Source organism: Euprymna scolopes, chromosome 44 (assembly GCF_053919585.1).
Source record: "Euprymna scolopes isolate OS-2025 chromosome 44, ASM5391958v1, whole genome shotgun sequence".
Classification (NCBI taxonomy): Eukaryota; Metazoa; Mollusca; class Cephalopoda; order Sepiida; family Sepiolidae; genus Euprymna; species Euprymna scolopes.
Genome location: NC_136525.1, coordinates 10,832,106 through 10,860,095, shown reverse-complemented (window position 1 = coordinate 10,860,095; position 27,990 = coordinate 10,832,106). Strand labels below are relative to the sequence as shown.

Below are 27,990 nucleotides of genomic sequence, written 5' to 3'. Positions count from 1 at the left end.
CATTTTGAGAACAGATATCCAATTTTAGTTTTATAGTATAACACTTTTCGAGTGATATTCTCGTTTGATTCTATTATAAAATCAGTAATGCACCTCGTACTCTTATCGATATCAAAAACTCGATTAAAAAATACACAAGAGACAAGACAGCACAGATATAGTATGTAATATTCTCACAATACAAAACATATATACAATTACGTCATAATATCTAAGTAAATAATAAGAACGTATGTTATTGCAGAAGCGGTAACTAGTTTGCTATGGGATATCCATTATAGGATAACACTTACCGAGTGATATTCCCGCTTGAGGTGCTTGCTCTACAAGATTTAATGAATATAAAATTAAAAATACTCCTTATACACATATCGATATAAAAAATCGATTGAAAAATACATATAAGCGATAAAGCACATATGTAGTACGCTCATGACAAAAACGTATACACAATCACGTCATAATATCAAAAGAGTATCAGCAAGATATGTTATAGCTGAAGCGGTATATATCATTTTTAAACGGATATCACATTTAAAGTGTTATAGTATTACACTTACCGAGTGACACTTCTGCTTGAGGTTCTTGATCTACAAGTTTTAATGAATACAAAATTAGAAAAGAGACTCAAAAACTTATCAATGTCAAAAAATCGATTGAAAAATTCACAACAGCAATTAAGCACATATTAAGTACCCACAGATTAAGAAACGTATACACAATCACGTCATAATATCTACGAGTGCTAGCTAGATATTTATGACAAAACGGTCAGTATTATTATGATATATCCAACAGATAACACGATTTTATCACAAGAGTACTAGCTTGATATATTAAGATAGCAAGGATCAATATCATTTTATTAATGGATATCCAATTTATCTTCTATATATATAAAAGGCAAAATGTGTGTGACCATTTCGTGTATGTCTGGCAAAGGCTTTTCTCGCACACGGTCCCGGGTTCATTACTATCGCTTACAACTGTTTATATAGGTCCTAGATAATAATATGTAGGATTTGGGAACGCGTGTAGCTTATAAAATTATTGCTATTTTGGCTTCTCACGTGTTGATTGGGCCTTTTCGTATAAAAAGCGAAACTACTTCAAAGCTAACAAAGTTCCTGGTAATCGCACCGGGAAACGTCCAGAAGCAATCAGCTTTGATCAATCTTGTACCTATTTACAATGCCTCCCCACGGGACAGAGTTAGACACCAGGGTCGTTTTTTAACGTGGAGAAAAGGTACAAAAATAAAAATTGTCTCAGTCGTGAAGGATTTCTCCTCTACCGAAAGAGAACAAGAAATAGAAGTGCAGCATCTGAAGACAGATACTACACTTTTATCTTGTCCCGAAGGCCAAGAACATATATCAGACAGTTGCTATTCAATCTGGACAATTTGGGGCTGCTTCCCCCCCCCCCTAACATCTGTTGGGGAAAAAACAGTCAAATTTCGGTAAACAAACCCAAACGCTGCGTGTATTCTATTTGACCTTCTTAATTAGGTCAAATGGAAGCAGCAGAGTCAACTTTTATTGCCTGTTTTTATAGTTAAATAAATAAATTCAAACACGTCTACGCTGTATGTCGCGGTGGCCAAATGGCTACCGTCGCACGGTTTTTTTTTTTTTTGACACATTAATTTCCAACTCAAGGGTACAGGTTCGATTCTCATACTCACCCACCAAAACATTTTTTTTATTATTATTTAACACCCCCCCCCCGGAGTTTTGATTTACCTCAAGACACCCGGGCATCGCCGGGTGCCCCCCGCTAGTTGTGTATAAAGAATAACACTTAGCGAGTGATATTCCCGCTTGAGGGGCTTGCTCTAATGAATACAGAAGTAGAAATAAACCTCATACACATATCGATATCAAAAATCGATTGAAAAATGCACAATAGCGATAAAGCACATATATAGTACGCTCATGACAAAAACAGATATACAATCACGTCATAATATCAAAAGAGGATCAACTACATATGTCATAACAGAAGCGGTATACATCGTTTTGTGAACAGATATCGAACTTAAAGTGTTATAGGATAACACCGAGTGATAATTCTGCTTGAGGTGCTTGCTCTACAAGATTGAATAAATACGAAATTAGAAATGTAACTCATACACCTATCGATATAAAAAATCGATTAAAAAAAACACAATAGCAATGAAGTACATAAGTAATACCCTTAGAATAAAATACTTATATACAATCCGTCATATAATATGTAAAATGCTGAAGAGTACAAGTCAGATATGCAATAGCAGAAGCGGTATTTATCATTTCGTCAACAGATATCTAATTTAAAGTGTTATAGGATAACACTTACCGAATGATACTTCTGCTTGGGGTGCTTGCTCTACAAGATTGAATAAATACAAAATTAGAAATGTAACTCATATACCCATCGATATAAAAAAAATCGATTAAAAAAACACAATAACAATGAAACGCACGTGTAATAATATCAGAATATAAAACGTATATAAATAACGTATAATATATAAGTGTACCAGCTAGATATTTCTCACAGAAGGGGTCGATATTATTATATTATATCCAATCCATAGAGTTATAGAATAACATTACTATATCAAAAGATTATTAGCTTGGGATGTTATTATAGACGCGATCAATATCATTTTGTTAATGGATATCATATTACTGCTGTTATAGGATAACAGTTTACGAATTGTTCTACAATATTTAATAAATGATTAGAACCTCACACTCCTATGAGTATAAAAAAAACTGATAAAATTTTTTTTAAAAAGCACTGAACCACGTAGGTAGTACAGTCATGATAAAAACGGATGTAAAATCACGTCATAATATCAAAAGAGCATATGTTAGATATGCTTTATCTGAAGCGATCAATATCATTTTGGAACAGATATCCAATTTAAAGTGTTATAGGATAACATTTATCGAGTGATACTTCTACAAAAATAAGAAATACACCTCAGACTCGTAATGATATTAAAAACATCGAAAACAAAAATCATAAAAGCAATGATCCGCATATGTAGTTTACTCATGATATAAACGTATATACGATCACATTCTGATATACAAAAGAGTACTACCTCCTACTCCTGTCCATATCAAAAATTTGAAAAAAATTTTTTTAAAAAAGCAACGAAGCAGACATTACACCCATGATAAAAACGGATAAACAATCACGCATTCATATCAAAAGATTATTAGCTTGATATGTTATGCCGGAAGCTGTAAATATCATTTTGTTAAAAAGTGTTATAGGATAACACTTACCGAGTGATATTCCCGCGTGTGGTGCTTGCTCTACAAGATTTAATAAATACAAAATCAAAATTAAAAATAATCCTTGTGCACATATCGATATCCAAAATCGATTAAAAAAATACACAATAGCGTTAAAGCACATATGTAGTACGCTCATGACAAAAACATATAAACGTCATAATATCAAAAGAGGACCAGCTATATATGTTCTAGCAGAAGCAGTCAATATCATTTTGTGAACAGATATCGAATTGAAAGTGTTATAGTATAACACTTACCAAGTGATAATTCTGCCGCAGGTGCTTGCTCTACAAGATTGAATAAATACAAAATTTGAAATGAGACGATAAAAAATTCATAAAAGCAATGGAGCACATAGGCAGTACACTCATGATAAAAACGGATATATAATCACGTAATTATATCAAAAGAGTACTAGCTTCAAATGTTATTGCGAAAGCGGTAAATATCATTTAGTTAGGGAAAATCCAATTTATAGTGCTATAGGATAACACTTACCGAGTGATATCTCTGCTTGAGGTGCTTGCTCTACAAGATTTGATAAATACGCAATTAGAAATAATCCTAATGGATATCAAAATATCACTAAAACAATGGAGCACATATATAGTACACTCAGAATAAAAACGTATATTCACGTCATAATATCAAAAAGAACCAGCGAGATATGCTATAGCAAAAGCGGTCAATATCGTTTTGTGAACAGATATCGAATTGAAAGTGTTATAGTATAACACTTACCGAGTGATAATTCTGCCGCAGGTGCTTGCTCTCCAAGATTGAATAAATACAAAATTTGAAATGAGACTCATACACCAATCGATATAAAACATCGATTTTAAAATTCACAATAGCAATGCAGCACATATATAGAACCTTCCTCATAAAAAAAAATCTTTAATGCAATCACGTCATAATATCTATAATGTGCTAGCTAGATATTTATGAAGGAAGCGGTCAATAGTATTATGTTATGTCCAGTTGATAGTGTTATAAAATAACACTATTATATCGAAAGATTACTAGCTTGATATGTTCAATGCCTCCGTTCAGTCTCGAAAGACAAAGGATACCCCCTGCAGGGGAAGCTGCGCGTGAAATTATGAGGTAAGGGTTGCGCAATCACCAACCACACCTCTCCTGAATCAGCACTGTTTGAGTCCAGTGGCAAAGAGAAGTCCAGGACAACTGGAAACAATGCCGAGATAAGCGGAGAGCACATACAGCACCTGGAAGTCCCAAATGGTCACCCATTTAGTACTGACCAGGTTCAGCGTTGCTTAACTTGATATGTTATGAAAGCAGCAAACAATATCATTTTGTAAAGGAATATGTCATTTAAAGTGTTATAGGATAACACTTTAAATGAGATCAGTAATATCCCTAATGCAGCAAGAGATATCAAAATGTCGTTGCCAAAACATAAAATAAGCAATGAAACACATATATAGTACTCTAAGATGAAATACGTATATATAATAACGTTCGGATATCACAAGAGTACTAAGCTCGATATGTTATGGCAGAAGCGGTCAATATTCTTTTGTTAATGGATATCCGATATTTATGTTATAGGATAACACACACTAGGTGATATTCCCACTTGAGGTGCTTGCTCTACAAACGTCAATACGTACAAGATCAGTAATAGCCCACATTGAGCAAGAGATATTAAAAAATCGATGCCAAAAATAGCAAGCAAACGTAGCACTCGCAGATAACAATCTTTTTATGATAAGGTTCGGATAACACCAGAGTACTAGCTACTCTTATCGATCTAAAAAAAAAAATCAGTAAAAAAAATCATAAAAGCAATGCAGCACATAGGTAGTACACTCATGAACGGATATACAAACACGTCATAATATCAAATAATTAATAGCTTGATATGTTATGGCAGAAGCGGTCAATGTCAATATGGTCAATATCCAATTTTTAGTGTTATTGAATAACACTTACCGAGTGATATTCCCGCTTGAGGTGCTTGCTCTACAAGATTTAATAAATACAAAATTAGAAATACATCTCATATTCCTATCGATATAAAAAAAATCGATAAAACGTCATAAAAGTAATTAAACACAGTAAAAACTCATGTTAAAATACACATAGATTGGAAAAAGTTGTCAAATAACAAATAAATGTTATCAAAGGAAAGATCGGTTACTTTTCTACCTTACTAGATAGGGCTTTAGCGTTTTTATTTAATGTACCATGTTTATTTATCCCGAAAAACATACAGTGTTTACCTATGAATTTGAAAAATTACAAATGGCGCAAAACTCTCTCTGGAACACGGTAAGTTTGGGAAAAGGAGTTAAAAATAAAAGAACTATACAAAATACTGTTAAAAACCCACCGAATATATGTCAGCTTATTTCATAGTAACATATATTGAGCGGTCAATATTATTCTTTTTAAGGAATATCCAATTTAAAGTGTTATGGGATAACACTTACCGAGTAATATTCCCGCTTGAGGTGCTTGCTCTACAAGAGTCAATACATACAAGATCAGTAATATCCCGCATAGAGCAAGCGATATCAAAAAATCGATGCCAAAAGATAACATAAGCAATAGAACATATATGTAGTACTCTCAGATAAAAAAACTATATAATAACGTTCAGTTATCACAAGAGTACTAGCTAGATATGTTATGGCAGAAGCGAACAATGACATATAGTTAATGGATATCCCATTTTAATGTTACAGGATAACACTTACCAAGTGATATTCCAGCTTGAGGTGCTTGTTCTACAAGATTTAACAAATACACGATTAGAAATAATCCTCATACTTAAATGGATATCAAAAATCGATTGAAAAATACACAATAGTAATGAAGCACATATGTAGTACTCTCAGAATAAAAAAACGGATATACAATCACGTTCAGACATCATAAGCGTACTAGCTTGATATGTTACGGCAAAAGTGGTCAATGTCATTTTGTTAAGGAATATCCAATTTTAAGTGTTATTGGATAACATTTATTGAGTGATATACCGTCTAGAGGTGCTTACTCTACAAGAATTAATAAATACAAAATCAGTGATACACCCCATACTCTCATATTCAAAAATCGATTGAAAAATACACAAGAGCAATTAAGCATATTCGGAATATACTCAGAATAAAAACTAATATATAATCGCGTTCAGATATCACAAGAGTACTAACTAGATATGTTATAGCAGAAACAGTCAATATCATTTTGGTAACAGATATTCAATTTAATGTGTTATAGGATAACACTTACCGAGTGATACTTCTGCTTGAGGTGCCTGCTCTACGAGATTGAATAAATACAAAATTAGAAATAAAACTATTACACTCATCGATATCAAAAAATCTGTTTAAATGTTTTTGACTTCTAACGGGGACATGACACCAATGATTTCGAAGATCGTTATTATAACCACAAGTTATAATAACCAACCAATGAGAAGCTTCCAAAGTTACTATAAAAATTGTCGAATTTTGGATTCAATCAGTTCGCCGTTGTCTCCGTCACGAACCGGCATTTGATTCTTCGCCGCCATCTTTGTTACTAGGAATTACTTAACACTCAGTATCGGGACTGCACTGATTATTGGCCGCCATCTTTGTTCAACATAATGTCGCAACACTTAACAAAATAGATTGAAAAATATACAATAGCAATTAAGAACATATGTAATACCCTCAGAATACTAAACGTATATACAATACTGTCATAATGTTTAAGAGTACTTGCTTAGTATGATATGGCGAAAGCGACCAATATCATTTTGCTCAGGGATATCATCATGGTGTTATAGGATAACACTTACCGAGTGATATTCCTGCTTGAGGTGCTTGCTCTCCAAGATTAAACAAATACAAAATTAGAAATACACCTCATAAACCTATCGATATCAAAAATCGATAAAACATCATAAAAGCAGTGAAGCACTTAAGAATAAAGTCATGATAAAAACGGATATACAATCACATTCTTATATAGCGAGTACTAGCTAGATATGTTATGGCAGAAGCGGTCAATATCATTTTCTTAAAGGGTATCACATTTATAGTGTTATATCACAACACTTACAGAGTGATATTCCCGCGTGATCAATAAATTTATTGCGTTAAAGAATAACACTTAGCGAGTGATATTCCCGCTTGAGGTGCTTGCTCTAGAAAAATTAATTAATACCCAAATCAGTAATACACCTTATAATCTTATCCATATTAAAAAATCGATTGAAAAATGCACAATAGCAAAGGAGCACATATGTACTAAATACAAAATAAGAAATACACTTGATACTCCTATCGATATAAAAAAAAAATCGAAAAATTAAAATCACAAATCAATGAAGCACATCAGTAGTGCACTTATAAAAACGAATATACAAACACGGATTGATATCAAAAGATTAATAGCGAGATATGTTGTGGCAGAAGCGAACAAGATTTTGTTAAGGAATATCCCATTTATGGTGTTATAGGATAACACTTACCGAGTGATATCCCTGGTTGAGGTGCTTGCTCTACGAGTTTTAAGTAATACTAAATCAGAAATAAAACTATTACACTAATCGATATCAAAAAACCTGTTAGAATATTTTTGATTCCTAATGCTGTTAAAAACCCACTGAATATATGTCAGCTTATGTCATGGTAACATATTTAAAGAAATGGCAAAAACACTAGAGGATGACCTCCGATCTATAGTGGAATGGGGACAAACATGGATGGTCACATTCAATGCTGCCAAGACTAAACTGGTTTCCTTCAATAATTACAAGAAACCTTCTCTGCCACCACAAATGAACACATATCTAAAGAAATGGCAAAAACACTAGAGGATGACCTCCAATCTATAGTGGAATGGGGAAAAAAATGAGGGGTCACATTCAATGCTGCCAAGACTAAACTGGTTTCCTTCAATAATTACAAGAAACCATCTCTGCCACCAATAGCAATGGCCAGTGACTCTTTATCTGAGAGCACATCTTTCAAACTGCTTGGCCTAACGTTCACAGGAAACATGAATTGGAAAAATTACATTGAAAGCATTACCAGAGCCGCTGCGAAGAAGGTAGGCTCTCTCTACCGTGCTAGAAAACTACTAACACCCGAAAGTATCCTGTACCTCTATAAGGCCACCATCTAATTTATTGTGTTAAAGGATAACACTTAGCGAGTGATATTCCCGCTTGAGATGCTTGCTCTCCAACATCTAACAAATCCAAAATTAGAAATACACCTTATACTCCTATCGATATCATAAAATCGATAAAACATCATAAAAATCGATTAAAAATACACAATGGCGATGAAGCACATATGTAGTACGCTCATGACAAAAACGTATACACAATCACGTTATAATATCAAAAGAGTACCAGCAAGATATGTTATAGCTGAAGCGGTCAATAGCATTTTGTGAACAGATATCCAATTTAAAGTGTTTTCCTATAACACTTACCGACTGACACTTCTGCTTGACGTGCTTGATCTACAAGTTTAAATAAATACAAAATTAGAAAAGAGACTCCAAAACTTTTCGATGTCAAAAAATCAATTGAAAAATTCACAACAGCAATTAAGCACATATGTAATACCCACAGATTAAGAAACGTATATACAATCACGTCATAATATCTAAGAGTGGTACCTAGATATTTATGACAGAAACGGTCAGTATTATTATGATATATCCAATAGATAGTGTCATAAGATAACACGACTATAACACAAGAGTACTAACTTGATATATTGTGATAGAAAGGATAAATATCATTTTATTAATGGATATCCAATTCATAGTGCTATAGGATAGCACTTACCGAATGATATTCCCGCTTGAGGTGCTTGCTCTACAAGATTTAACAAATACAAAATTAGAAATACACCTCATACTCCTATCAAAAAATCGATAAAACATCGCAAAAAGAACCACTTATACAGTAAACTCATGATAAAAACAGATATACAATCACGTTCTTATATAACAAGAGTACTAGCAAGATATGTTATGGCAGAAGCTGAAACAAAAATGTAGTAGGCAAAACAAACCAAAAAAAAATACAACTAAAAACAGACGGAACAAAAACTCGCTTCTCGCAGACACGTGGGTCGTAACAAGCACAATCTACTCGCCAGAATCATCTACACACAATCTGCAGAACGCCCCCTCTACTTTCCAGTGTCCTGCCTTTATAGCGGCCGGGAACGACATATTTGCATAATCACGCGAGAGCAGACGTGATTCAACGATAATCACATTGGGTAAACGCTAATAAAAACCCATGGACGCCATCTTGGAACTCTCTCTTTCGCTCAGCCCAAAACAGACGTATCCGAGGTAAGCTCTCTATTTCTCATTTTGGTTACTGCTAATTCTGCTACAGAAGCGATTAATGTCATTTTGTTAAGAGATATCACATTTATGGTATTATATGATAACATATACCAAAATCAATAATACACCTATTCCAATCGATATCGCCGAATCGATTGAAAAATGCACAATAGCAATGGCGCACATATCTAATACACTCAGAATAAATAACGTATATACAATCCCGTCATGATATCAAGAAGAGTACTATATATATATATATATATATATATATATATATATATATATATATATATATATTATAGCAGAAGCAATCACTATCATTTACTTAACAGATATCTAATTTAAAGTGTTATACTATAACACTTACCGATCGATACTTGAGATTGAGGTGCTTGCTCTACAAGATTTAATAAATAAGAAAATTAAAAATAACTCGTACACATATCGATATACAAAAAATCGATTGAAAAATACAAAATAGCAACGAAGCACATATATAATGATTTCAGAATAAGAAACGCATATAAAATAACGTCATAATATCAAGGATCACTAGCTATGGCCGAAGCATTCAATATTATTATATTATAGCCAATTGATAGTATAGGGTGGCCCCCAAAAAACGGGCCCCAACTATAATTAGGCCCCTTTCTTAGTGTTTTGTCCGATTAAAATGAAACTTTGGTCATAACTAGTTTATTATATTCAAAACGTCACATCAAAACACTAGGGTCTTTGGCCTTTTTTTTCTCCGTTCTACAGCATATGTTCTGGATGGCCTCCATTTAGCTTTTGTTTTGTTTTTTTTTATTATGAAATACTAAAAATTATCAAAAAATTATTAGCTAGATAGAAGCGATCAATATCATTTTGTTTATCGATATCCAATTTAAAGTGTTATAGGATAACACTTTCCGAGTGATACTCCTGTTTAGGGGTGCTTCCTCTGCAACATTTAATAAATCCAAAAATGTAAATATACATTAAACTTAAATCGATATCAGGAAATCAATAAAAAAAAAATCACAAAAGCTACGATATATATGTAGTACGCTTACGAAAAAAAAAAAACGGATATACAAGCTCGTCATAATATCAAAAGAATACTAGCTTAATATGTTATGGCGGAAGCGTCCATATCATACATGGATATCCAATTTCAAGCGTCCTAGGATAAAACTTACCGAGTGATATTCCTGGTTGAGGCGCTTGCTCTACAAGATTCAATAAATACACAATTAGAAATACACCTCATACTCCTATCGATATCAAAAAATCGATAAAAACATCACAAAATTAATGAAGCACATAGGTAGTACACTCATGATAAAAACGGATATATTATCACGTAATTATATCAAAAGAGTACTAGCTTGATATGTTATGGCAGTAGCAATCAATATTATTTTGTTAGGGAATATCCAATTTAAAGTGCTATAGGATAACACTTACCGAGTGATATTCCTGCTTGAGGTGCTTGCTCTACAAGATTTAACAAATACACAATTAGAAATAATCCTCATATTCATATGAATATCAAAAATCGATTGGAAAATAAACAATAGCGATGAAGCATATATGTAGTACTCTCAGAATAAAAAAACGGATATACAATCACGTTCAGATATCAAAAGAGTACTAACTAGATATGTTATGGCAGAAGCGGTCAATATCATTTTTTTTTAACAGATATTCAATTTAAAGTGTTATAGGATAACACTTACCGAGTGATACTTCTGCTTGGGGTGCTTGCTCTACAGATATTTAATAAATATAAAATTAGAAATATCCTCATACACATATATCGATTTAAAAAAAATATCCTCATACGCATATCGATATCAAAACATCGTTTGAAAAATACACAATAGCAATGAAGCACATATATATTAAACTCAGAATAAAAATCGCATATAAAATCACATTATTATCAAGAATCACGAGCTAGATATGTTACGGCCGTAGCGGTCAATATTATTATATTATATCCAATTGATAGTGTCATAGAATAGCACTGTAATATAAAAAGATTACTGGATAGATATGTTATGATAGAAGCGATCAATATCATTCTGTCAATGGGTATCAAATTTGAAGTGTTTTGAAATAACACTTATCAAGATATACTCCCGGTCGACGGTCTTGCTCTACAAAATTTAATAAATAACACTTATCGAGAGATACTCCCGGTTGACGGTCTTGCTCTACAAAATTTAAATAAATAACACTTATCGAGAGATACTCCTGGTTGACGGTGTTGTTCTACAAAATTTAAATAAATAACACTTATCGAGAGATACTCCCGGTTGATGGTCTTGCTCTACAAAACTTAATAAATAACACTTATCGGGAGATACTCCCGGTTGACGGCCTTGCTCTACAAAATTTAAATAAATATACACTTATCGAGAGATACTCCCGGTTGACGGCCTTGCTCTACAAAATTTAAATAAATATACACTTATCGAGAGATACTCCCGGTTGACTGTCTTGCTCTACAAAATTTAAATAAATAAAACTTATCGAGAGATACTCCCGGTTGACGTCCTTGCTCTACAAAATTTTTTTTTATTTATTTTTTTTTTTTATTACATTTTCACCCCAAACAAGGCAAATTGCCACTTTGGTGTAGGGGGCTACTATCAGGGGCAACAACTACTGGGGTACTATGTAGGGATTTGGGCAGCAAGGTGTCGGTTCACGTTACACTTGAACTTCTGCACGTCAGTACTGTTGGGGAAGCAGGGACCTGGAATGGAATTCCAGAGTCTTGCGGTTCTGGGGAAGAAACTATTGGAGTAAAAAGATCTTTTACATCTGGGGACCTCTACAGTGTGGGGGTGGGATCTAGTAGCCTGTCGGGTTTGTCGAGGGTGCTCGCGTCGTGGGGGCACAAGTGATTGCAGTTCATCAGAGCATTCACCACTAAAATACTTGTAGAACAGGCAGAGGGATGCAACATTTCGTCGATGGGACAGAGGCTGAAGCTTAGATGCCAGTTCAGGGCCTATCAGATTTGCGACTCTCTTTTGAACCTTGTCAAGGAGCGAGAGACTAGTAGCAGATGCACCAGCCCAGATGTGGCAGCAATACTCCATACATGGGCGAATGGTGGCCTTATAGAGGTACAGGATACTTTCGGGTGTTAGTAGTTTTCTAGCACGGTAGAGAGAGCCTACCTTTCTTGCAGCGGCCCTGGCAATGCCTTCAATGTAATTGTTCCAACTCATGTTTCCTGTGAACGTTAGGCCAAGGAGTTTGAAAGATGGACTCTCAGATAAAGGGTCGTTGGCCATTGCTATTGGTGGTAGAGAGGGTTTCTTGTAATTATTGAATGAAACTAGTTTAGTCTTGGCAGCATTGAACGCGACCAACCACTTTTGTCCCCATTCCACTACAGATTGGAGGTCTTCCTCTAGTGTTTCTGCCATTTCTTTAGAAATGTGTTCATTCGTCTTCCTGTCGTGTCTGCCATAGAGTGTAGTGTCATCAGCATATATACCCATCTCAGAGGCAATGTTGTCGGGGAGGTCATTTATGAATATCAGGAACAATAGAGGTCCAAGGATAGAACCCTGGGGCACTCCCGCATTTATATCATATTGTTTAGATGTGCGACCGTCGAGGACTACTTTAGATTTATATCACATTGTTTAGATGTGCGACCGTCGAGGACTACTAAATTTGAATAAATATACACTTATCGAGAGATACACCCGGTTGACGGTCTTGCTCTACAAAACTTAATAAATAACACTTATCGAGAGATACTCCCGGTTGACGGCCTTGCTCTACAAAATTTAAATAAATAACACTTATCGAGAGATACTCTCGGTTGACGGCCTTGCTCTACAAAATTTAAATAAATAACACTTATCGAGAGATACTCCTGGTTGAAGGTCTTGCTGTACAAAATTTAATAAATGCAAAATGAGAAATGCACCTCATACTCTTATCAATAACAAAAAATCGATAAAAAAAAAATCGCAAAAGCTATGAAGCACACATGTAGTACACTCATGATATATACGGATATACAATCTCGTTATAATATCAAAAGATTATTAGCTTGATATGTTATGGCAGAAGCAATCAATATTATTTTGTTAAGGAATATCCAATTTCAAGTGGATAAAACTTACCGAGAGATATTCTAGGTTGAGGTGCTTGCTCTACAAGATTTAATAAAAGCTCGATTAGAAATAATCCTCATACAAGCACATATATAATAAACTTGGAATAAAAATCGTATATAAAATTGCATTAATATCAAAAGTTACTAGCTAGATATGTTATGGCTGAAGCAATCAATATTATTTTGTTAGGGAATATCCAATTTCAAGTGCTATAGGATAACACTTACCGAGTGATATTCCTGCTTGAGGTGCTTGCTCTACAAGATTTAATAAATACACGATTAGAAATAATCCCCATATTCATATGGATATCAAAAATCGATTGAAAAATACACAATAGCGATTAAGAACATATTTAGTACTCTCAGAATAAAAAAAAAACGGATATACAATCACATTCAGATATCAAAAGAGTACTAACTAAATATGTTATGGCAGAAGCGGTCAATATCATTTTTTTAAAAAGATATCCAATTAAAAGTGTTATAGGATAACACTTACCGAGTGATACTTCTGGTTGAGGTGCTTGCTCTACAAGTTTTAATAAACATAAAATTAGAACTTATACAACTATCGATGTAAAAAAATCGTTTGAAAAATACACAATAGCAATGAAGGTCTGAACAATTATCGTTATTGATTTTTTTAACTGCTGTGTAGAAAAGGATGTGCAGGGAAAGTGTTTTGAAAGAAAGGAATGTTTAGCTAAAATATTTACGTTTAAATCTGACGTAGGAATTTTAGCTTAGATTTATAAACAATAAAATATTACAGAGAAATTTAAGTAATTAAATCGATTTAGGAATTCAATTTCATAAACAATAAACAATGGAATTGGTCTGGTAACAAAGAAAGAGTAGGTTTTGATATATAGACTAGAGATGCAAGTGAGAATCAGAACGGCAGAGTCGTCCACGAGAGGAGGTTGACTTTGTCAGTCGTGAAAGCATTCGATTGAGCTAACTAAGAGACGATGTAAGGACTAAGAGAGAGAGTGTTGTAAATCCCTGTGAAAATAAGAATAAATGAGGGAAAACAAAAAGAAGTCCTGGTGCTATTGCTTCAGAGTGAAATGTTTTTCTTGCACCGTCCAAGAGATGAAGAGAGCCACCACCTAAGGTTAGTAGTCCGTTATCAAACAGCTATTGTGTGCTTATGTTTCATGTTTGTTGAACCTGCCCTGAACTAATGACCGTTACATGAAACCTGTCTAAATATGTGTAAACATGCACACAAAAACAACAAACATTTATAACCACTAGACGATACACGAGCATCGGTTTTTATACACACGTATATTTATATAGACTAGACATGCATGAACACTCGTTATATACAACTCCACTATCCAGCGTTGCGAACAAGACATGACCCATGATGTTGAAAGCTGATAACCTCGGCAAATGTTACTTCAATATCTGCCCGTCTGCATCACTTTATTTCCTCACTTAGAAAGGTAAGTTTTAGAAGTAAATAATTATTAATATAACATTAGTGCTTCAGAGTGAAATGTTTTCTTGCAGCGTCCAAGAGATGGAGAGAACCACAACCTAAGATTAGTAGTCCGTTATCAAATGGGCATTGTGTGCTTATGTATCACGCTTTTTGAACCCGTCCTGAATTAATGACTGTTACCTTGTCCATGTTACTCTGAATATTTGTAAACACACACAGCAAATGTTTATATACCACTAGACGATACATGAGCTTGTTATGTGAACTCTGTTTGAATACGTGTAAACACACACACCTACAACAAATATTACATAGACGACAACATAACATGTACACAATTTCGTTCTCTTGCTTATGAACCCCGTTTATATACACCCACTATACATGCCTCTATGTCATACAAAACCCCCCTAGCATCTATCTATCTTCTCTATCTATATAAAAGCCAAGTACGTCCAAGGATAGAATACTGCTTCCATATCTTGGCAGGAGCTGCTAAAAACAGCCTATCCTGCCTTGACAGAGTACAAAATAGACTTCGTGGCTTAGTGGGGAATGCCCTTTTCTCTACCCTGCAACCTCTCTCCCACAGAAGAGACGTTGCGAGCCTGTCCTTGTTTTATCGTTATTTCCATGGCAGGTGCTCGTCTGAACTCCAATCCTTCACGAAAAACACCCGTCTAGCTGAATCCACTGTGAAAAATTTCCCCCACTCTTTATCTGTGCCTAAATCAAAACGTAGATTCCATGAACAAAGCTTGTTTCTTAGAAGTGACTACAACTTGGATGTGTTGAAATCCAACGTTAACAAATTCCTAATGAACCGCCCTCTTAAGTAAACACTTAATTAAATCTCCGCATTAACGTACTGTACTTGCAATAAACCTTATCCCTGAGTGGCTTCCGGGCCTTGATAAGTGGTGACCACCGTGTAAAAAAAAAAAATACAACATTATTTCAACTACTATTCTCATCATGATTGTTATTTTCAGTATAACATCCATTGCTGATATAATACTGATGACACACTCTCTTCAGAAACTAAATGACATTCTAAACGGCATCCACTCTAAGAGCAAACCGCATGCATCTTGGTTTCACTGAGAAGCAATAACAACAGGACTTTTATTCTCATTTTCACAGTCCATTGTCAAACGGTCATTGTGTGCTCAGGTGTTATGTTTGTTGGGCCTGTGCCAAATTAATGACCGTTACCATGACCATCTAACATGAACTTTGAATATGTGTAAACACACACAAAGATATGCATAACAAAAAACACCCTATCTGATAATTCTGCCTTCAAACCACTCAGCCTAACATTCACGGGCAATATGAATTGGAACAAATACATTGAAGACATTGCGAAGGCTGCTGTAGAGAAGGTAGGTTCCCTCTATAGAGCTAAAAAAAACTACTCACATCTGAGAGTATGCTGTACATCTACAAGGCCATCATTCGCTTATGTATGGAGTATTGTTGCCACATCTGGACTGGTCCTGGATATGACCTAAAACTATATCCGATGGTGAGGCCCCACCTTGCGGGCCTTGGGAGTGTGGAGCCACCCTTTAATTGCCATTGCTCCCAGGTCCACTCTGACCCGGAGTGGTAGTACCTATTAGGGTCCCAACTATGGGTTAAATAGAATCTGACTTTAAAAAAAAATATACTCCATTAAAAATAGTTCCTCAAAATAACTAGATTCGAAAAAGGTTGATATGCCGTAAGACAAAAACAACCAACCAACATCTGGACTGGTGCATCTACCAGTCTCTCCCTCTTGGTCCAAAAAAAAAAGTTTCCAATCTAATATATCCCACTTTGTAAAGCTCCAACCCTTGTCCTATTGTCACAATGTTGCATCTCTGTGCCTGTTCTACAAGTACTTTAATGGAATGTGTTCTGATGAACTCCTTGCGCTTGTGCCCCCTTGATGTACATATCCCCGACAAACTTGCCCAGAAAAAAAATCTCACCCCTTCACTGTTGAGGTCCGTAAATGCCAGAAAGCTTTCTATTGTAATAGTTTCTCCCCGCGAACAGCAAGACTTTGGAATTCCCTTCCTGCTACTTGCTTCCCTGACTGAAATTTAAATGTAACATAAACCAACATCTTGTTAATATTCCTAGGTATGGTCCCAATAGCAGCCACTTACATCTTTGCCTTATTTGGGATGAACATGAATAAAAACAAAACATTTATAACCACTAGACGATACACAAGCATCGCTTTCATACACACGTATATTATATGGACTACATGTGCATGAACGCATCTCAATATACTTTTATTATATACAACATACCCGTTATACAATATTTGCTCTACACGAATTAATACAAAATCCGTAAAATATATTATACTGCAGCCATATCAAAAATTGATGACGAAACGCTTACAAAGCAGAGAAGTACAAAAAAAAAAACTTATACACAATTACGTCATGATATCACAAGAGTATAAGCCGGATATGTTATTGCAGAAGCGGTTAATATCATTTGGTTAATGGATATCCAATTTGAATATAGGATAACACTTACCAAGTGATATTTTTGCTTGTGTCTCTTGCTCTGCAAGAATTAATCAAAACAAAATCAATAAGATACCTTAAAAATCTATCAATATAAAAAAAAATCGATTGGAATAAATTCACAAAAGCAATGAAGCACATATGTAGTACCCTCATAATAAAAAACGTATATACAATCACGTTCGGATATCACAAGAGTACTAGCTTGATATGTTATTGCAGAAGCAGTCAATATCATTTTGTTAATCGATATTCAATTTGAAATGTTATGGGGTAACACTTACCAAATGATATTTTTTCTTGAGTTTCTTGCTCTGCAAGAATTAATCAATACAAACTCAGTTCTAAACCTTATACTCCTATCGATATCAAAAAATCGGTTGACAAGTTTAACATCACAAGAATACTAGCTTGATATTTTATTGCAGAAGCGGTCAATATTCTTTTGTTAATTAAATATTAATAATTAAATTATAATTAAAAATGTATATACAATTACATTTGGATATCACAAGAGCTTGATAAGTTATTGCAGAAGCATATAATTTTGTTTATAGATATCACATTTTCAAATGTGATAACACTTACCAAGTGATATTTTTGCTTGAGTTTCTTGCTCTGCCAGAATAAATCAATACAAAATCAGTAATATATCTTAAACTCCTATCGATACGAAAAAATCGATTTAAAAATTCACAAAAGCAATGGAGCACATATCTAGTACCGTCGGTATAAAAAAAACTTACACACAATCACGTTTGAATATCACAAGAGTACTAGCTTGATACGTTATAACAGTATAATTTTTTTAAGGAATATCCAACTTACACCTCATACTTACTCCTATTGGTATAAAAAAATTGAAAAAACATAAAATCATAGGTAGTACACTTATAAAAACGGATATACAATCACGTCATAATACCAAAAGAGTATTAGCTGGATATATTATGACAGACGCGGTCAATATTATGTTGTTAACGGATATCCAATTTAAAGTGGATTTTAATAACATATACCGAGTGATATTGCAGCTTCAGTTTCTAACACTAAAACATTTAATAAATATAAATAAGAAACACACCTCTTACTCCTACCGATATAAAAACATTGGTAAAAAAAATTATAAAAGCTATGAAGCACATATATAGCGCACTCATGATAAAAATGGATATACAATCACGTTCAGATATCACAATAATACTAGCTGGATATGTCATGGCAAAAACAATAAGTATCATTTAGTTAATCTAATTTAAAGTGTTATATGATAACAATTTCCAAGTGATATTGCTGCTTGATTTTCTTGCTCTGCAAGAATTAATCAATACAAAATCAGTAATATGATTTAAACCCCTATTAATAAAAAGAAAATCGATATAAGAAAAATTCGATTGAAAAATCCACAAAAGCAATAAAGCTTATATATAGTACCCAAAAACGTATACACAATCACGTTCAGATATCACAAGCGTACTAACTAGATAATTTATTGCAAAAGCGATCAATATCATTTTGTTAAAGTTTGAATATTATGGGATAACACTTACCAAGTGATATTTTTTCTTGAGTTTCTTGCTCTGCAAGAATTAATGAATACAAAATCAGTAATATATCTTATACTCCTATCGATATGAAAAAATCGATTGAAACTTCTAATATCACAAGAGAACTAGCTTGATATTTTATTGCAGAAGTGGTCAATATAATTTTGTTAATGGGTATCCAATTTGAATCTAGGATACCACTTACCAAATGATATTTTTGTTTGAGTTTCTTGCTCTGCAAGAATTAACCAATACAAAATCAGTAATATATCTTATACTCCTATCGATTTTAAAAAATCGATTAAGAAATATTCACAAAAGCAATGAAGCACATATGTAGTACCCTCAGAATTAAAAGTTAATATACAATCACGTTCGGATATCACAAGAGTACTAGCTGAATGTTATTGCAGAAGCAGTCAATATCATTTTGTTAATCGATATTCAATTTGAAATGTTATGGGATAACACTTACCAAGTGATATTTTTGCTTGAGCTTCTTGCTCTGCAAGAATTAATCAATGCAAAATTAGTAGTACACCTTAAACTCATATCCATATCAAAAGTCGATTGAAAAAATTCACAATAGCAAAAAAGCACATATGTAGTACCCTCAGAATAAAAAAACGTATATACAATCACGTTCTGATATCACAAGAGTACTAGCTTGATACGTTATTGCAAAAGCAGTGAATATCATATTTTTAATGGATATCCGATTTTAATATAGGATAACACTTACCAAGTGATATTTTTGCTTGACTTTCTTGCTCTGCAAGAATTAATCAATACAAAATCAGATATATACATAAAAATCCTCTCGAGACTAAAAAATCGATTAAAAAATTCGCAAAAGCAATGAAGCACATATGTAGTACTGTCAGAATAAAAAACGTATATACAATCACGTTCGAATAGTACTAGCTTGATACGCTATTGCAAAAGCAGTAGATATCATCTTCTTAATGAGTATCGAATTTGTATATAGGATAACACTTACCAAGTGATATCTTTGCTTGAGTTTCTTGCTCTGCAAGAATTAATGAATACAAAATCAGTAATATATCTTATACTCCTATCGATATGAAAAAATCGATTGAAACTTCTAATATCACAAGAGAACTAGCTTGATATTTTATTGCAGAAGTGGTCAATATTATTTTGTTAATGGATATCCAATTTGAATCTAGGATACCACTTACCAAATGATATTTTTGTTTGTTTCTTGCTCTGTAAGCATTAACCAATACAAAATCAGTAATATATCTTATACTATAAATTTATCTACAATCACGTTCTGATATTACAAGAGTACTAGCTTGATACATTATTGCAGAAGCAGCCAAGTGATATTTTTGCTTGACTTTCTTGCTCTGGAAAAATTAATCAATACAAAATCAGATATATTCCTAAAAATCTTCTCGAGACTAAAAAATCGATTAAATATTTCACAAAAGCAATGAAGCACATATGTAGTACTGTCAGAATAAAAAAACGTATATACAATCACGTTCGGATAGTACTAGCTTGATACGTTATTGCAAAAGCAGTAGATATCATCTTCTTAATGAGTATCGAATTTTTATATAGGATAACACTTACCAAGTAATATTTTTTATACTATCGATATCAAAAAATCGATTGAAAAATTAACAATAGCAATGAAGCACATATGTAATACCCTCAGAATAAAAAAACGTATCAAAAATCACGTTCGGATATCACAAAAGTACAAGCCAGATTTGCTATTGCAGAATAATTCAATATTATTGTGTTAACTTTAAGGTTTATTGTATAAAACTTACCGAGTGATACTCCTGCTTGAGGTGCTTGCTCTACAAATATTTAATAAATACAAAATTAGAAATAAACATTATACTCCATATCGATATCAGAAAATCGATAAATATATATATATATATATATATATATATATAAAAGCAATGAAGCACGTAGGTAGTACACTCATGATAAAAACGGATATCATCATCATCGGCGGTCACTCGTGTCCAAGTAAGACTGTCCTCCATTGTGGCTTATGTGGGTCCTCAGGTGAGCATAGAGCCCAATCCTAGACCCAATTTTTCTTGTGCAATTTGGGCAGATAAAGGTAGTGGTGGTGGGGTGGGGTTGGGTGTGTCTGGTTGATAATCTCTCCTTTCTGTGCTTGCGTTTATCCTCAGCAGCTTGATTTAGGTCACTGCTATAAAGCGCAGCACCTTCATGGACAGCGCTCCTCCATGCCAACCTGCTCCCAGCCACGTCCTCCCACGTCTTAAGGTCCATGTGAAACCGCTTTAAATTTACTGTGATGTTGTCCTTATACCTCATCTTTTGGCCACCCTGGGCACGCTTTCCCTCAACAAGCTGAGAGTAGAAAATCTGGTTTGGGAGGCGGAGATCCGGCATTCGGACAACATGATCAGTCCATCTGAGCTGGCAAAGACCAAAATCATGGTATACAAAGCTGTCTTGCTGCCCACTCTTCTCTATGGATCGGAGACCTGGACCACATATGGGAGGCACGTAAAAACCCTGGAGACGTACCACCTAAGATGCCTCCAAAATATCCTCAGAATCAGTTGAAAGGACCGACGCACCAACATCAACATCCTGAGTGAGGCTGACATTCCTACTATTACCGCTACTGTTGCTCAAAAACGGATATAGAATCACATCATAATATCAAAAGTGTACTAAATTGATATGTTATGGCGGAAGCTGACAATAGTATTTTGTAATGGGATATCCAATTTAATATATTATATGATAAAACTTACCGAGTGATATTGCTGCTTGAGGTTCTTGCTCTACAAGATTTAATAAATACAAATTTAGAAATACACCTCATACTCCTACCGATAGCAAAAAATCGGTAAAAGCAATAAAGCACATATATAGTACCCTCATGAAAAAACGGATATACAATCACATTCTGATATCACAAGAGTATTAGCTGGATATGTTATGGCAAAAACGTTCAATATCATTTAGTTAATGAATATCCAATTAAAAGTGTTATATGATAACAATTACAAAGTGATATTTCTGTTTGAGTTTCGTGCTCTGCAATAATTAATCAATACAAAATCAGTAATATACCTTCAACTCCTATCGATATCAAAAAATTGACTGAAACGGTTTGATATCACAAGAGTACTAGCTTGATATTTTATTGCAGAAGCAGTCAATATCATTTTGTTAGAGGTTATCCAATTTGAAATGTTAACGGATAACACTTATCAAGAGATATTTCAACTCGAGTATCTTGTTCTGCAAGAATTAATTAATACAAAATTAGTAATATACCTTAAACTCCTTTAAAAAAATCGATTAAAAAATTCAGTATAGCAATGAAGCACATATGTAGTACCCTCAGAATAAAAAAAACGGATATACAATCACGTTCTGATATTACAAGAGTACTAGCTAGATACGTTACGACAGAAGCAGTCAATATCATTTTGTTAATGGATATCCAATTTGAATATAGGATAACACTTATCAAGTGATATTTTTGCTTGTGTCTCTTGCTCTGCAATTATTAATGAAAACAAAAATCAATACTCCTACCAATATCAAAAAATCGATAAAAAATCATAAAAGCAATAATACACATTTATAGTACACTCATTATAAAAACGGATATACAATCATGTTCTGATATCACAAGAGTACTAGCTGGATATTATATGGTAAAAAAGCCAGTAAATATCATTTAGTTAAGGATATCCAATTTAAAATGTTATAGGATAACACTTACCAAGTGATATTTCTGCTTGAGTTTCTTGCCTTGCAAGATTTAATCGATCAGAGATATATCTTATGCTCTTAGGGATATCAAAAAATCGATTGAAAAATTCACAAAAGTACTGAAACATATATAGGATAACACTGACCAAGTGTTATTTTTGTTTGAATTTCTTACTCTTCAAGAATTAATCGATACAAAATTAGTACTATTTTTTATATTTCTATCGATATCAAAAAATCGACTGAAAAATTCACAATAGCAATGAAGCACATATCTAGTACCCTCACAATACAAAAACGTATCAACAATCACGTTCGGATATCACATATAAAAATAAATAAATCGATAAAAACGATACAAACAATGAAGCATGTAGGTAGTACACTCCTGATATAAAGGATATGCAATCACGTAATATCAAAAGTGTACAAGCATTATTTGTTTTGGCGGAAGCTGTCAATTTTGTTAATGGATATACAATTTTTATATAACACTTACCGAGTGATATTGCGGCTTGAGGTGCTTGCTCTACAAGATTTAATATATACAAAATTAGAAATACACCTTATACTCCTTCCGATATCAAAAAATCGATTTAAAAAAGCCATAAAAACAATGAAGTACATATATAGTACCCACATGATGAAAACGGATATACATCATGTTCTGGTATCACAAGATGTTATTGCAAAAGCGGTCAATATTATTTTGATAATAGATATCAAATTTTAAATGTTATGAGATAACACTTATCAAGTGATATTTCTGCTTGAGTTTCTTGCTCTGCAAGAATAAATCAATACAAACTCAGCCAAAAGAATCGATAAAAAAAATTCACAGAAGCTATGAAGCTCATATGATGTACGCTCAGATAAAAAAAAACCGTAAAGATAATCATGTTCGTATCTCACAAGAGTATTACCTTAATATGTTATTGCAGAAGTGGTTAATATCATTTTGTTAACAGATTGTTTGCGTTTCGTGCTCTGCAATAATTAATCAATACAAAATCATTCTTATACCTTCAACTCCTATCGATATCAAAAAATTGATTGAAACGGTCTGATATCACAAGAGTACTAGCTTGATATTTTATTGCAGAAGCAGTCAATATCATTTTGTTAGAGGATATCCAATTTTAAATGTTATCGGATAACACTTACCAAGTTATATTTCTGTGTGAGTTTCTTGCTTTGCAAGAATTAATACATTACAAAGCCAGAAATATATCTTATACTCTTATCGATATCAATCGATTGAACAATTCGCAAAATCAATGAAGCACATATGTAGTACTCTCAGAATAAAAAAAAACGTATCTACAATCACGTTCTGATATTACAGAAGTATTAGCTAGAAACGTTATTGCAGAAGCAGTCAATATCATTTTATTACTGGATATCGAATTGTATATAGAATATACACTTACCAAGTGATATTTTTGCTTGAGTTTCTTGCTCTGCAAAAATTAATAAATACAAAATAAGTACTACACCTTAAATTCGTATCGATATCAAAAATCGATTGAAACGTTCTGATATCACAAGAGTACTATCTTTTAATGCAGAAGCGGCCAATATCATTTTATTAATGGATATCGAATTTGAATATATGATAACACTTACCAAGTGATATTTTTGCTCGAGTTTCTTGCTCTGCAAGAATTAATCAATAAAAAATCAGTAATATGTTTTTATACTCCTATCGATATCAAAAAATCGATTGAAAAATTAACATGTAGTACCCTCAGAATAAAAAACGGATATACAATCATGTATATCAGATGAGTACTAACCGGATAACAGTAGAGTTCTATATAATTTGTTAAGGAATATCAATCTTACACCTAATACTCTTATTGATATAAAAAGATTGAAAAAAATTAAATAATAAAAGCATAATCTCTATATAAATAAAATGAACTCATTTTTTCACGTCTGATTTTGACCTTAATAGGATTAAAAATAAAGATATTTCATGCAAATATAATATGTACAAACGGCAGAACAATATCTGAGGTGTGTTATAGGCTTATTATTTCTCAAATTCCTCGATAATCTTAGATTTCTATACTTTTTCTGCTGAGAAGTCACGGCCAAAATCGGTTAAGATCAATGGAAGTGGTAAAATATTTTCTCTCTAATAAATTCCTTCTCCCCCTGCCACCACTTAACATCGTTTGGGGATCGTTCACAAGAAACAGTTGAGAAGAGAACACCGGTTTGACTTCGTAGTTCTTTCATGTGAAGTTATTTAAAATCACTAAACTAAGCTGCAGTGCTCTGTGGCGTAATGGTTAGCGTGCTGGACAATTCACATTATATTTTCACGTTCGCGCCGACCTACCGTAGTCGTTTTTTTTTTCTTCCTAAACAACTGGAATGGACTTTTCTTGGTGGCCGAACTGTTAACGTTGCAGATGTTTGTTTTTTTTTGTTTTTTTTTTCACACTTTATTTTCCTACTTTTACTCATGACTCCGGGTTTGATCCTGCCTACTTACCTACCATAACATTTTTTAAAACTCCCCCCCCCGTCCCGGAAACAAACACTCGGGCAACGCCGGGTACCCCCGCTAGTAAAAATAATAAAACAATCATAATATCAAAAGATTGATATGTTATAACAGTCGCAATCAATATCATTTCGTTAAGGGATATCCAATTTAAAGTGGTATATGATAACACTTACCAAGTGATATTGCTGCTGGAGTTTCTTGCTCTGCAAGAATTAATCAATACAAAAATCAGTCATAATTTAAACATTTATAACCACTAGACGATACATAAGCATCGCTTTCATACACACATATATTATATAGACTACATGTGAATGAACGCACGTCCATATACTTTTATTATATACAACATTTCTATCGTAATAGTTTCTCCCCACGAACAGCAAGACTTTGGAATTCCCTTCCTGCTACCTGCTTCCCTGGCTGAAGTTTAAATGTAACATAAACCAACATCTTGTTAATATTCCTAGGTATGGTCCCAATAGCAGCCGCTTATGTCCAAATGTCTATATGCCTTATTTGGAATGAACATGAACAAAAAAAAAACATTTATAACCACTAGACGATACACAAGCATCGCTTTCATACACAGATATATTATATGGACTAGATGTGCATAAACATACGCCAATATACTTTTATTATATACAACATACCCGTTATACAATATTTGCTCTACACGAATTAATACAAAATCCGTAAAATATATTATAATGCATCGATATCAAAAATTGATGACGAAACGCTTACAAAGCAGAGAAGTACAAAAGAAAACTTATACACAATTACGTCATGATATCACAAGAGTATAAGCCGGATATGTTATTGCAGAAGCAGTTAATATCATTTGGTTAATGGATATCCAATTTGAATATAGGATAACATTTACGAAGTGATATTTTTTCTTGTGTCTCTTGCTCTGCAAGAATTAATCAAAACAAAATCAATAACATACCTTAAACACCTATCAATATCAAAAAATCGATTGGAATAAATTCACAAAAGCGATGAAGCACATATGTAGTACCCTCATAATAAAAAACGTATATACAATCACGTTCGGATATCACAAGAGTACTAGCTTGATATGTTATTGCAGAAGCAGTCAATATCATTTTGTTAATGGATATCCAATTTGCAATGTAATGGGATAACACTTACCAAGTGATATTTTTTCTTGAGTTTCTTGCTCTGCAAGAATTAATCAATGCAAAATCATTCATATACCTTACACTTCTATCGATTTTAAAAAATCGATTGAAATAAATTCACAAAAGAAATGAAGCACTATCACGTTCGGATATCACAAGAGTACTAGCTAGATAAGTTATTGCAAAATCAGTCAATATCATTTTGTTAATGGATATCCAAATATAAATGTTATGGGATAACACCAAGTGATATTTTTGCTCTGCAAAAATTAATCAATAGAAAATAAGTAATATACCTAATACATCTATCGATTTTAAAAAATCGATTGAAATCAAATCACTATAGCAATGAAAGACATATGTAATACCCTCAGCCCAAAAACGTATATGCAATACCGTTTGGATATCACAAGCAGAGAAGTACTATCAATATCAAAAAATATCAGCTAGACAAGTTATTGCAGAAGCAATCAATATCATTTGTTAATGGATACGCAATTTTAATGTTATGGGATAACACTTACCAAGTGATATTTTTTCTTGTGTCTCTTGCTCTGCAAGAATTAATCAAAACAAAATCAATAACATACCTTATAAATCTATCAATATCAAAAAATCGATTGGAATAAATTCACAAAAGCAATGAAGAACATATGTAGTACCCTCATAATAAAAAACGTATTTACAATCACGTTCGGATATCACAAGAGTACTAGCTTGATACGTTATTGCAGAAGCAGTCAATATCATTTTGTTAATCGATATTCAATTTGAAATGTTATGGGATAACACTTACCAATTGATATTTTTGCTTGAGTCTCTTGTTCTGCAAGAATTAATCAATACAAAATCAGTTACATACCTTACACTCCTATCGATATCAAAAAATCGATTGAAAAATTCACAATAGCAATGAAGCCCATATGTAGTACTCTCAGAATAAAAAAACGTATATACAACACGTTTTGATATCACAAGAGTACTAGCTTTGTATTTTATTGCAGAAGCGGTTAATATTATTTTGTAAAGCAAAATCCAATTTAATGTGTTATCCAATTTATTATGTTAAAGGATAACACTTACCGAGTGATACTCCCGCTTGAGGTGCTTGCTCTACAAGAGTTAATAAATACAAAATTAGAAATACACCTCATACTCCTATCGATATCAAAAATCGATAAGATAATAAAAGCAATGAAGGCCATAAGTTTTACATTTATAAAAACGGATATACAATCACGTCATAATATCAAAAGAGTAC

The 27,990-nt window shown here is 33.3% G+C and overlaps 3 protein-coding genes across 3 annotated transcripts in view; all 3 read right to left on the bottom strand.

Annotated features, from left to right (window-relative positions):
* The window catches only part of LOC145268588 (uncharacterized), a 48,852-nt gene extending 28,217 nt beyond the window's left edge, over window positions 1-20,635 (bottom strand). Inside the window, exons 1-23 of the mRNA XM_080124036.1 lie at window positions 20,602-20,635; window positions 20,308-20,337; window positions 20,050-20,079; window positions 19,783-19,812; window positions 19,513-19,542; window positions 19,311-19,340; window positions 18,349-18,378; window positions 18,045-18,074; window positions 17,771-17,800; window positions 14,273-14,302; window positions 11,360-11,389; window positions 11,088-11,117; window positions 10,820-10,849; window positions 9,118-9,147; window positions 8,757-8,786; window positions 7,111-7,140; window positions 6,558-6,587; window positions 6,023-6,052; window positions 5,256-5,285; window positions 3,795-3,824; window positions 3,554-3,583; window positions 3,285-3,314; window positions 2,341-2,370 (exon numbers count right to left, since the gene is read on the bottom strand). Coding sequence (XP_079980162.1) covers window positions 2,341-2,370; window positions 3,285-3,314; window positions 3,554-3,583; window positions 3,795-3,824; window positions 5,256-5,285; window positions 6,023-6,052; window positions 6,558-6,587; window positions 7,111-7,140; window positions 8,757-8,786; window positions 9,118-9,147; window positions 10,820-10,849; window positions 11,088-11,117; window positions 11,360-11,389; window positions 14,273-14,302; window positions 17,771-17,800; window positions 18,045-18,074; window positions 18,349-18,378; window positions 19,311-19,340; window positions 19,513-19,542; window positions 19,783-19,812; window positions 20,050-20,079; window positions 20,308-20,337; window positions 20,602-20,635 — 694 coding nt within the window. The remainder of the gene's footprint in view (window positions 1-2,340; window positions 2,371-3,284; window positions 3,315-3,553; window positions 3,584-3,794; window positions 3,825-5,255; window positions 5,286-6,022; window positions 6,053-6,557; window positions 6,588-7,110; window positions 7,141-8,756; window positions 8,787-9,117; window positions 9,148-10,819; window positions 10,850-11,087; window positions 11,118-11,359; window positions 11,390-14,272; window positions 14,303-17,770; window positions 17,801-18,044; window positions 18,075-18,348; window positions 18,379-19,310; window positions 19,341-19,512; window positions 19,543-19,782; window positions 19,813-20,049; window positions 20,080-20,307; window positions 20,338-20,601) is intronic.
* LOC145268689 (uncharacterized) overlaps window positions 1-27,990 on the bottom strand; it is a 1,072,728-nt gene that overhangs the window by 577,545 nt on the left and 467,193 nt on the right. The window contains exons 94-96 of the mRNA XM_080124201.1: window positions 27,813-27,842; window positions 27,526-27,555; window positions 27,254-27,283 (exon numbers count right to left, since the gene is read on the bottom strand). Of these exons, the coding sequence (XP_079980327.1) occupies window positions 27,254-27,283; window positions 27,526-27,555; window positions 27,813-27,842 (90 nt within the window). The remainder of the gene's footprint in view (window positions 1-27,253; window positions 27,284-27,525; window positions 27,556-27,812; window positions 27,843-27,990) is intronic.
* Window positions 20,635-27,088, bottom strand: LOC145268587 (uncharacterized). Its single transcript, XM_080124033.1, has 11 exons — window positions 27,071-27,088; window positions 26,740-26,769; window positions 25,752-25,781; window positions 24,687-24,716; window positions 24,491-24,520; window positions 23,560-23,589; window positions 22,809-22,842; window positions 22,547-22,580; window positions 22,088-22,117; window positions 21,113-21,142; window positions 20,635-20,680 (listed from the first exon to the last, which is right to left on the bottom strand). Exons 1-11 carry the CDS (start codon window positions 27,086-27,088, stop codon window positions 20,635-20,637), a joined length of 342 nt encoding a protein of 113 aa, XP_079980159.1.

What these genes read in the sequence shown, in the direction of transcription:
- LOC145268587 (XM_080124033.1), bottom strand. An exon ending in TCGAGCAAAAATATCACTTG is followed by an intron (nt 24,521 to 24,686) that starts GTAAGTGTTATC and finishes TAATTTTTGCAG; the next exon opens with AGCAAGAAACTCAAGCAAAA. An exon ending in TCAAGCAGCAATATCACTCG is followed by an intron (nt 21,143 to 22,087) that starts GTAAGTTTTATC and finishes AAATATTTGTAG; the next exon opens with AGCAAGCACCTCAAGCAGGA.